At 46.2% G+C, this 12169-nt stretch overlaps 1 protein-coding gene across 5 annotated transcripts in view; it reads right to left on the bottom strand.

Moving 5' to 3' along the window:
- SCAPER (S-phase cyclin A associated protein in the ER) overlaps positions 1-12169 on the bottom strand; it is a 4210252-nt gene that overhangs the window by 210929 nt on the left and 3987154 nt on the right. For all 5 annotated transcript variants that reach the window (XM_069624455.1, XM_069624453.1, XM_069624454.1 and 2 more), the window contains one exon: positions 10563-10712. In XM_069624455.1, the coding sequence (XP_069480556.1) occupies positions 10563-10712 (150 nt within the window). The remainder of the gene's footprint in view (positions 1-10562; positions 10713-12169) is intronic.

Consider the following 12169-nt stretch of genomic DNA (forward strand, 5'->3'; position numbering starts at 1 on the left):
TACAGGTGCGGGCTGTACAACTCACATACACCTCTTCTACATATTGAAAACTCAACATCATAGTCAAACCAGTCTTCAATGTAAGTTTTCATTCATATAAAAAGTGCATTTTATGACTTGATACCAAACCCTCATATGCCATAAGCTCACACACTGGACAATTACACACTAAACACTCTTATCTCTTACACCACAATCTTGCGACACACACTCGAAAGACATACAACAATGACACTCGTGACAGTCTTTTATGAAAAACATCCTTATGCACATGCTCTTACGACTTATGCACACATGAAACACACTCTTACTATACACGCTCTTATGACGCACACTTACACATACACTAATGCCATGGGCTGTTAAGCTATTATGACATGCTAAGGATGAATGTACAGCGTATATACAAAAATGTACATAAGGATTATGTACATTACACAAACTCAGAATCAACGTACAGCTTCTGTACAAAAAGTGCATTTACAATCTGTACATTATGCACATGTTCCCTAATAAATGTCTGAAAACTCACATGAAAGTCTTAACTGACTTACAACATGTGCTGTGATGCTATTACGACACACGCTCAGAATCAGTGTACAGCTGCTATAGAAAATGTACATGCTCATAAGCCCTTCATCACACATTTTTATGAGACACACATTTACGACACTCATACTTATGACACATGCACCTATGGCACACACACACACACACATGCAGAGACATACTCTTTATCACACACACTTTTAAGACACAAATGGCACATTTGCTTATGTCACTTGCTGTTACACTATTATGACACGCTCAAACACAGTTTCTATACATAATGTGCATTACGCATATGCACACTTAATATATGGCTGGAAACTCACATGAAATTTAGGACTGACTTTAATGACAGTTTTCAGGAGATCTAAATTGAGTAAATGTATGAGCTGTCAAACACATATACACCTCTTGTATTGAAAACTAGGACATTTGCATGTTATAACTTTATACCAAACATTCATATGCTATACACACACATGCCAAATAACTACACATCTCTCAGATGCCTTATGGCACATGCTATTAGGACACACATCTACGGCACATGCTCTTATGAGACACACACAACAGACTCTTATGCCACAAACATTTAGGCCACGTGCTATTACGGCACATGCTCAGAATAAATTTACAGCTTCTATACAAAATGTGTATGTACATGCCCATACACCTTACACACAGACAGACACACACCCACACACTTACGCTATGGTCCTTGAAACACATGCTATTAAAACGCATGCTCAGGTATAGATTCTATAAAAAATGTACAGGTACATGTAGAAGATAAACCTTTTGTACATGTACGCTAGTATATGTATGAAAACTATTTCACACATGTACTAAATGTTACAGATTTGGCTCATATGCTCATATGGCAAACCCTCATACATTCACCTATACTCACAGGTCACATGCTATATGCCATACGACTACCATAAAAACGACTGAAATTATAGATAAAAAACAGAGATAAGGCTAATGGTTGAATTTGTAGTGCTATACAGTGAGTGTCTGTACCGTACCTTAACGTTGTTATTCCCACTCTTTGTGCACATACCTTTTTGCTAAAGTAACCTTAACTCTTGATTAAAAGTTTTTCTTTGATCTATTATACATATAGATGACTAATTTTCTTCAAGTACTACTGAAGGTACCCTCTCTCTGAACAGGTCACTGGCGAGTTACACATAGAACCAGTGCCAGATGTCCTGAAGCAGTGGGGTCATGAGAAAGTTGCCTCCACAGCTGCAATCCTGTTGGCAGACTGCACTGGGCTGCCCCTGCAGGATATTGCAGCGTGAAATCTTTTGCGGCATGAAATTGCATTTATTGCGGCATTTTTGCAGGGCCTATTAATCAGGCAAAATGCCGCAATAAATGACATTTTGTGCTGCAAAACGTGCAACATCCTGGAGGGTCTGACTGGGAAGGGGATTAAAGGCTTCCGTTTGCGCAGATTATTGCCTATGAACGACTTTCACTCATGGAAATGAATATGCAAACGTTCCTATGAGCAATTAAGTAATGGGGGAACCGCCAAATCATCAGTCATTCTTCCTAATTGAATTACCGGCGCTCATTTAATTAACCAATATAAAATGCAAATGAAGGAGACTGTTGACAGCACTGCCTAATTATTGTTCACTATCATAATTAAACAGCGCAAAAGTTGAGAAACAATACGGCGGTTGACATAAAAGGCAGGGCGATTTTTAATTAAGACAACATTTTAATTAGAAGCAGCAATCGTGTAGCAGAGAGAAAGCTGGCTCCATCAGCGAGCGGGGCATTAGGGCTATTGAGGTTATCCCCTCGGGCGGCGTCTCTGGTGCCCAGGGACCGCTTTCTCTTTAGTGGGCAGAATAAATGGTGACAGATCAAGAGCACGGCTCTCCGGGTCATGCTTTGATATGCAAAGCACATGCCCAGGCCTGTGCCAACACGGTCTTCTTCTTGTCAGTCCAACACTTGTAAAGCAGCGACTACCTGCCAGGCTGCTAAATGAAGTGCACGTGCCCATGCAAAACAGGTGGCCAGGGGTTTCTGAGTGACTGCGGGCGTGAAAGCATTTCACTTATTCCAGATGAACCTTCCAGTGTTTGCCATGTGTTCCATGCTTCTCCCGCAATGGAGCCAGGTGACACAAGAGCGTATTGCTAATACCGTGCCTCCATCTCTCTGGGTGCCAGGTTCGTTTATAAAAAAAAAAAAATCCACTGCTTGAAGAAATAACAATATGCATGGTAACGATCATTCAACCGCGTCGGGTACTAGCGCAGAAATGACTAAGGATGTAGCGAACAAGGTGACTCAAACATTGACAAAAGCAGAAGGTGTTGGCTTATGCATAAAAACGGTGTTCCCTGTGCATTTCCTCTGTCTCTCACACATACACGCCGGGGGAGGGGTGGGGGATTTTGGTGTGGGTGTCGGTGGGGCGGGGACTGGGGGTGACAGGAGGTGCATAATCACCTGTTGCATGAAGATACCACTGTGGGATGTTTTTTTCCCATGCATCCAAGCCCTACCATAAAACTGTGCGTTACTGGCATTGAAAACATCATGATGGCCAGAACTCCCCAGAGAGTGCACAGGGAAAACATGAAGAATAGGCTGCCACCCATTTTTGCCTATGTTGTGAGCACAGGAGGGCACTGCCTAAAACCACCATTGGGCTACACACACAGTAGCCTGAAACCATTGGGAATGGCAATGCTGATTGCCAAAAGCAACCCAGAACTGTGGGGAATTCATTTTCTTAATGTCAAAAATGGATGCAATACCGGTGCTCACCACTATCAGAAAACCAGTGTTTTAAAACCACCAGACTTTGGTGTAAAACTGAACAAATGAACCCAAACCAGGCCAAGGGAAGACTTGCTAAGAGGTGGATACAATGTAAAACTATATTCTGAAATGACTTGAAGGAAGTAATTATTTAATGTGTATATAAAAAATAGCTCCCTGACAAGAACATTACCTGGAGCAGAACAACTCACACTTCCTGTTGACACTGGAAGCAAAGAGGTCCGATTGAGGAGTCTGCCAACAGGAGAAGATCTCCCCCAGAACTTCCTGACAGATAGCCCAATCGTGGCAGGCTGAAGTCTGCCTGCTGAAGGCATCCGCTGTTACATTCTCTCTTCTGGTCAGATGGGCGGCCATGTGAGAAACACTGTTCTCCAGAGCCCCAAACCACAGTCGCATTGCTTCTATGCACAAAAAGCAAAGAACCCACACCACCCTGCTTGTTGAGGTAGTGCATCATGGCCACTGGCCACTATGTTGTCCATCAGGATCAGCACAGTCGTGCGTTTCACAGAGGAGAGAAAAACAACCAGGGCCAGCCTGATTTCCCTCCGTGCCAGCAAGTTGATGTGTTCCCAAGACTCTGCTGGAAAACACAGTGCACTCATTGTCAGACATGTGGCTCTGAAACTGCAACCATTGGCAACGTAGAAGCCACTGAAGAGATCTCATGCACAGCCTCGCCTCCAACAACACAAGGACACAGGAAGTCATGAGGCCCAGAAGGCTCACGAAGACTGAGGAAGGGACTTGTTCCTGGGACTGAAAGACATGGACCATCCACAAGATGTTCACCACTCGATCCTCTGGATGAACGTTCCTGCCTAGGTGAGTGTCCAAGACTTCTCCAATGAATCAGAGAGACTGGGACGGCGAAACTGGCCCATGCTGTGCAAAAGGGTGCATGTGCCGAGAAGATGCTCTGACACTAGACTCAGTGACGGATGCCCTCCCTTATGAGACGAGACGCCACCCCCGCTAGCAGCTTGGTGAAAACCCTGGGCGCAGCGGAGAGACCGAACGGCAGGAGCTTGTACTGGTGATGCTGTTGGCCCACCATAAACCTCAAGTAGTGCCTGTGTCTCTGATTAATCGAAACGTGGAAATATGCATCTTTAAGGTTTAGTGACACCAACCAGTTGTGTAGGTCAAGAGCTTGCAGAATAGGGGCGAGGGTAACCATCTTGATCTTGTCCTTGCAAAGGAACAAGTTCAGCTGCTGCAGCTCCAGAATAGGACCCAAGCCCCCAGTCCTCCTTCGGTACCAGAAGATAAGTGGCAGACCATTTCCGCAGGAAGTACAGTGGATTGAGGCCCATGGTCTGGGGGCGCAAAACGAATGAGACAATAACCCTGATGAATGACCTGGAAGGCCCACGCGATGGATGTGGTCCTCGACCATTCCGGAGCATACAGGGAAAGTCTCCCTCCCAGTGTTGTAGAGTGATGGAGCCTATCACTGAGGTTTTGTGCCCTAGGGTGCGGAGGAGATGGTGCACGTAGCAGCACCTCTACATCTGCCTTCCCAGGGGGTGGGGGGTAGGACCATGGCCTCTAGCGGCACAGGTTGGGAAGCGACGAAAACCTCTACCTCTGCCAGGTTGTGCAGAGGGCTCTTTGCAAGGCCAGCGAAAGGACTTAGCCATGGCCTTAGACAAATTAACTTTCTGGAGAGCATCATCTGCCTTTGAGCCGAACAGGTTCAAGCAGTCGAAAGGCATGTCCAACAGCTTGGTCTGCAACTAACAAGATCCTTCGGAAAGATATTATACACCTTTATCTCTTCAAATCAGCTATATTTATTTGGGGTACATTTTTGTTGCATCTGTTTAATGTTGTGAGAAGGGGTGAACACTATTTGACTCCTGGAAGTGAGTAGAAATCCCTATTTTTTAGGAAGGGAGCTGGAGCAATTAAGCAAAGAAGCACCATATTTCCCTTCTTGTCAGCAATTAATACTGTCCTTGGGACGATACTGATAGGCAGAAAGGGGAGAGAGCAGTGAAAATGGAAAAATGGTTCGACTACTGGCTGCGTTAAGTTCAGACCTAAGTTCTAAGCTCAGTTTCTTCATCTGACCAACAGGTGTGATCCTAGGCAAATCGCTCTATTCTCCCTGCAGAGCAGTTTCCCGATCTGACAAAATGCAGAACACTTAAAAAACAAGTTAAATTCAGTTGTATTACAAAAAGGAAACCGTACATTTAGCACAGATGCAAGCATAGCTCATAAAATATACGTTTCAAATTTACCATATTATTTTCATTTGTGGCCAAATTGGCTTATCTGTGTATGAGATTCAGAGGAATGGCTTTTCACCAGCTTATTAGCCAAACATTGCACTGTAGGAAGCTTAGAATGTAAGATTGTAGAGGTGAGCAGTTTTCCATTTCCCCTGTGTAGTGCAAGTGGCTGAAAGTCACACTTTGTTATTTTGCACCGTGAACTGTGCCACATTACAACACTGTCACATTTTTATTAGGCAGAACCAATCTACTGTCTGAGTAAAGAGCATTTCATAGCCTTACTGCAAAAAGCAAAATGTTCAGGACTGCTGAGGCAGCAAGGAAATAGTTGGCACTAAATAGGACCCAGTGACTGATTCCCACATACCGGTACAGAGGTGGCAATTACACTAAGGAGTGACATGGAACCTGAGGTCAAGAGGAGATGAGGTGCATAGATGTTGACCGCATGTGCATTAATGAAGCATTTTATTCATTGCTTCGGATAGCAAGGGGTAAAGTGGTGGGAGTGGGAGGGAAAACATAAAAGGAGACATTGTGACCAATCTTATCTAAACCATTGCTACATTCCAAGAACCCAAGAACTTATTTGAATGGCAACATACGAGAAGTTTTGGAGAACAAACATTAGGCAACAATGTACAGCACTGAGTTGCAAGCATTGCTTAGTCCGGACATGTCATGGAATGCTTCAAGTCAGTATTTCTGGCTGATGGCAGAGAATAGTGGCAAGAAGGTCACAGCAAGACAAGAGAAGACTCTTCACTGAGAATATGGCGGCTTTCTAGGTACATCTTGTAAAGCCTGAACGAACTACTGCTGGTCCCTTTCTTTCTGAAAGAACACGTGGATAAGAGCTGTTCGAGGCGGATGATAGGTTGCTGGTAGGGATGCACGGAGCAGAGAATGCGTTCTGGTATTTAAACCGCGAGACCACTTTCAACTTCATGTCAAAGAGACAGGGAGAATGTTTAGGGAAAGAGATAATGCACAGAACACATCTTCACTTTTCATTTCAAAGACCACCATTGGGTTTGTTTTAAAGCCTGTATAGGGATCATTTGCAGCTGTAGCGACAATTGATATATCAACCATCTTGGGTATGGAGATAAAGGGCCTCATTAAGAAACCGCCACGGGCAACCTTTGCCTGGATAGCGGGTTGGGAGGCGCAGAGGCGGACCAATAGGGAAAGGGCACTTGTAGGGGGAGGTACCTCCTCAGCCCCGGCGGAAGGGCGACATAATGTGACAGCGCCTCTGCCCGGCGCTGGAAGTAGGGAGGAAAGAGAGTCCCGGGCGGGTATAAAGCGAGGGGGCGCAATGTCCCCTCCCTCTCTTTTTCACCGCACAGGACCGGTGTGCTGCTCGCGGTAGGCTATTTTGTTTTGCCACCTTCACACATCGTTAGATCAGCAGAGGAAGAGAGTGCTGCAGTAGGTTGGAGCACATTGCATTCTATTAAGCATGGGCTCAACCTTTTGCGTCACTGGAAGAGAGATTGATTGCTGATTAACATTAGGGTCCTGGGTTCAGGGTGGAACGGTGAGGTGGCAGGCCAGGGGCTCTTAGAGCGGTCCTCCCCGGTCCGTGCCTTGGGTGAGCGGGTCTGGTCGGTGTTTTAAGGGTCACAGATTTCCCTCAGGCCAGTTCTGGAGTGTGGGGGGCGTGGGACTTGGTCGCCCACATGTTTGCCGATATTCTGGCGGTAAATCCGCCGGAATACTAGCAAATGGAATTGCTGTTACCCGCAGATTACAAGTCATGATAAGAGCGGTAAATCCTCATTCCATGGAGTCCATTGGGGGATTTTGCCACAATTACCAGCCGTGCTGGTAATAAAGGCAGTTTTCTGCCGGTAGGGGGCAAATTCATGTCCAGCTCTTTGCTGGAGGTAAATCCTTAACACCTACTGTCAATGTTGTAGTTGGCCAGTCCGGTAAAAGTGCTTGTAAACATTATTAATGTCACTTTTACCTGCCATTTTTACTGCCAATTGTGCCTGACCCAGCAGGGTAAAACATAGTTCAGAGAAATCATGCACACAGTGGGTAAGGAACAAAAGGACAGGAGTTGGACTGGATGCACAGGATACTACACGCAGCTGCCTGATAGCTTAAATCTGACTGTAAACCATAGCAGTCTTTCCCAGAAAGGGTCAAGCAGCAGATTGTAATTCAAACAGGTGGAACAAGGCCTCAAAACAGATAACACATTCTAATGATGGGTCGTTTGGGAATGGGGTGGAGAAATGTTAGCACAGTTAGATAGGTGCACCTAAAATACTGTTGGTAATTAAGTGAATTTTAGAACATTAAGGGATCCATAGACACGGCTACCAGGATAGCTCAGCAGGTTGAGAGACTGTTGCTGAGATGTTATATATTGCAAACTAGTTGTATTTCGTATGACTTTTTGCAATCTATATATATATAAAAGTGAACATTTGTTTGTGATGAGATTTGTAGCGTTGCTTGTTATACAGTTCCACACCATTTCACCAATCTCCACCAAATGTTGCATAGTTGCCTGTTAGGACCCTCCGGACATTACTGGCTACATGACATTTGGACACCCCACTTCTTTCGTCGGATTTCACCAAAAGTCAAAATGTTTTTGTGTGCGAAGCGATGTTCCTTATACAATTCAACACCATCTCACCAATCTGCAAATATTTAGCATAGTTGCCTGTTAGGACCCTCTGGACGTTACTGGCCACATGACATTTTTACACCCCACCCCGTTCCCCGGATTTCAGCACAAGTCAAAATTAGTTTGTGTCTAGGTGAAACGTTGCTACTTATACAATTCCACACTGTTTCACCAATCTGCACCACATTTGGCACAGTTACCCGTAAGGACCCTCCGGACATTACTAGCTAGATGACATTTGGACACCCCACTCCTTTCCCCAGATTTCAGCACCTTCATACATGAGATAGATGCCTGAAATCGGTGAAACATCAATGTTGCTGTACAAGGACCAGTCTTGACATGAGGAACAAAACTCAAGGTCCAGGCACTAGGATGCACGGTTTCCAAGATATTTGCACCACAATTCACTGCAACGAAATGCACTATGCCAGGGTGAGGCAACAGCTGGGGAGTGAGCACAGATGGTTCCAGTATGCAGCAGCACACCAACTCTCGCCACCACCCAACGTCTGCTCTGGGGTATGTCAGCCAGCCACACGCGCCCATTCTCAGTGCAGTTTACTTAAGGGTGCAAAGCAGGGGTGTTGCTAGGTCTGGAAAAGATCAGGGGCTTAGCTAATGTCGGGAATGGCAGGACTCGGGGCTAGCTAGCATTTTGGTTGTAGCACCTGAGCTGCTATCCAGGGCTACAACCAAAACACCCGGGGCTATAGCCCCCTAGGCCGCTCCCTAGCAACGCCTCTGGTGCAAAGTACATCAAGTGATAAGCTAATCGTAACAACAACCTACAGGATCATTGGTTTTCAATAGTTGATGAGATTGTTGTCATGTTTGACCACAGAACGGGTACTTTGGCTAGTTCCTTATGAAAAACAAGTGCTATAAAATGTGTTTGGCCAGAGGATGGGTTGGGCTGGTCGCTTGCTTATATTCAGGGCGGAGGTGGGAGTATTTCTGTTCCTGTAGTGAAAATCAAAAGTTGGCACACATGAACCCACAGTTTAATTTCATAATAACTGCTGTCAGCACAACAGAAACATTTATTTGTGATTAAGCAGTTTGACAAGCATATAATATCTTTATAAATATAACCTGTGATAAAACACAAAGGGCCTCATCATGAGTTGGGCTGTAGCCCTTAAATGCGGTGGTAACGGTATTACTGCCGTATTTAAGGGCTGGCCCTATCACGAGTTGGGTGCTAAATTGACTGTTTTACCTCCAGCCTTTCTCTGGAGGTGAAAATCCCTTGTTTTTGGCTGTATTACCGCCGGCTGTATTAGCCCGCATAATTAGCACTAAAAATGCCCCATTGAATCCAATGGTCCCAATGGGGAATGGTGATTTACTGTTAACACGCAACCCGTGATCCGGCGGTAATACCGCCGGACTGGTCGGTGCTAGGGCTATTACAGCCAGACGGTATTACAGCCGGGATACAGCCCACCTCGTGATGAGGCCCAAAGGAATGAGCACAAAAATTGCAGGGTATTTGTGTGCTGGTCTACTGAAAAAAAGAGACATTTCAAAGAAAGCTAGTGAATGAAAGTTTAAGCAGCATTTTTTAAATGACTTTTTTTATGCAAGTGTAAGATGCACATTTAGAAAACAGTGTGCCAAGCATGTAGAAAGCCTGCTTTTAACAGTGATGGCCCCCACCCCAGTGATAGTTATGGCCCATTGATTCCAGTGGCGTCCCTTTCAGGCCAGAAGAAAAGAAACAGGTTAATCAAATAGAACCTGCAAACGCAGATTAGATTACCGAGCCCTGAGCAAAGCCTTGTCAAGGCTGAAGCAGGCCAGGTCTGAGATCCGGGGAGACATCTGATGCCGGATTTCGGACCTGGGAAGACCTGGCTCATTAACCAGCGCTGATTGGTTTCCTACACCTCAAAGACACAGAGTGGGGGTCACAATCCAACCAAAGACAATCTGCAAGGTAACCTTGCACACAAGTCCACAATAGGGGCGGAAGGATAGCTCAGGGGCAACGTGTTTGTCTTGGAAGCAAGACAACGTGGCGCAGCACAGGTTCGAATCCCGGTCCCGCGCTTAGAAACCGCGTTGTAAATGAATAAAATAAAATAAATATTTACCAACCCATTGAAAGATATACTAGCCCATCATGCTGAGGTTAACTGATTACGGAAAACACGTTGTTCACACGGCTTACATTGCTTCTTGGGAATGCTTTTCAAAGAGAACAGAATTTTACAGCACAGTGTCTGTCAAACTCACTGCATGTTAACGTTGTAAAATAATATGACAAACATGTTCGATAATAGAGTGCCATTTCTTACCTGATTATCTGGATGGTTCACAGTAAAATATCCAACACATATAATGACTTCATGTAGGAGATCTTCACAGGTGTACTGGGCACAGTACCAAAGCAAGGAACTGATCACATGGCGGAAGGCCAGGGAGAGACCCTCAGCACCTACAACGGACTGAGCACAAAACAATGTATTGTGAATACTTGCAATCACAGCACACAAACACAATTAAAATGATAATTCCAGTTTTCAATGACTGTGGGCTTAACTCAACTTCAAACAAATGTACCAACCTGTTTCTACAGGTAAAATTGACAGTTCGGAGGATTGCTTTATGTGGCCCTGTTCACTTCGAATCTGCTAAATCAGAAGCAGCTCAGATTTTTGAAGTTAGGGAACCACTCAGCTGAACCACATCACCACTGATCAGTAAGAACCCTAACCGGGCCCAAGGCCAGGGCCGGTAAGCCAAGAACCCGCACGGCACCCTCCCCGCAAATCCAGTCTCCGCTGGAGCGCCGTGGCAGCCCCCCTGCCTTCCGCTGCACCGCCATGGAGTGCCCTGAGAGTCAGAAAGGCCCTTCCCACATTAGACGCAGTCTTACAACAGGCCAAGATGCCCGCCCCATATTCGCATGCCGGGTCTTGATCGCCGGCTCCCAGCTGCTTCATTCAACTCTGAAGGTAAGCTTCAAGCCCATGTGTTAATCGATAACTCTAGAACCCACCTGCTGAAAAGCTATCCCAAGCCACAATGCAGGGAATACCTGTCCCTATCGACCCCGAGCACCTTCCCACCCGCGGCCCTCGCTCTCCCCACTTAAAGCCACCAGAACGCATACGCTACAGGCCATTTGCGTAAAAATGCATATCATGCCCTCTCCAAGCACAGCTTGAGGCCTAAGCCGACACCAGCCACCCCAACCCTGATCTAAACTACCGGCAAGCACTTGAGGCACGCATGCACATGTGCACCTCCCTACACAGATACTCATTTGTAACACCAGGCCAGGAAATCTCACCCATCGCAGCATCCATCACATGTAGGCTCAATACACTACGTGCCCGAACCCGACCCGCACTCCAGCCCTCCCTCCCTAGGTGCACCACAATCAGGAACCGTCTGCTTGGGCTCTGCACTAAGCCCACAGTGCCCTTGTTAACTGCAGCCACTGAACGTCCTATTCCTACGTGTAAACCTGCCTACCGGCCCCTAACTCGCCCAGTCGCGAAGTCCAGAGCTGCTCCCTCGCCCGAGCATTAGCCCTACTCACAGTCGATCTGCCCACCTAACCACAAACCAGTCACACTATTACCCACATGGTGACTCAACACCCACACACCCAGCCAAGAGGCTCCATCCCACAGTCGCAACCAAAACTCCAGCAAGGCATCCCCACCCCATGCAGCTGCCAAACCAGTACACCACCTCAGCCATGCTTGCTGGCATCATCAACATGAGAGCCGTCTCCATGCCCAGGCTAAGAAAGAAACACTAAGGGGGTGGGCACCCCCCAATTCTCCTTTGCAAACACCTCTATTGGCCTACCTAACCCATCAGACGCCATCAAGACTTCTACAAGCCCACATCTCGCCCCCATTCCAGCACTGGTCACACTCAAACATTGTTC

Source organism: Ambystoma mexicanum, chromosome 11 (assembly GCF_040938575.1).
Source record: "Ambystoma mexicanum isolate Mex_15411 chromosome 11, UKY_AmexF1_1, whole genome shotgun sequence".
Classification (NCBI taxonomy): domain Eukaryota; kingdom Metazoa; phylum Chordata; class Amphibia; order Caudata; family Ambystomatidae; genus Ambystoma; species Ambystoma mexicanum.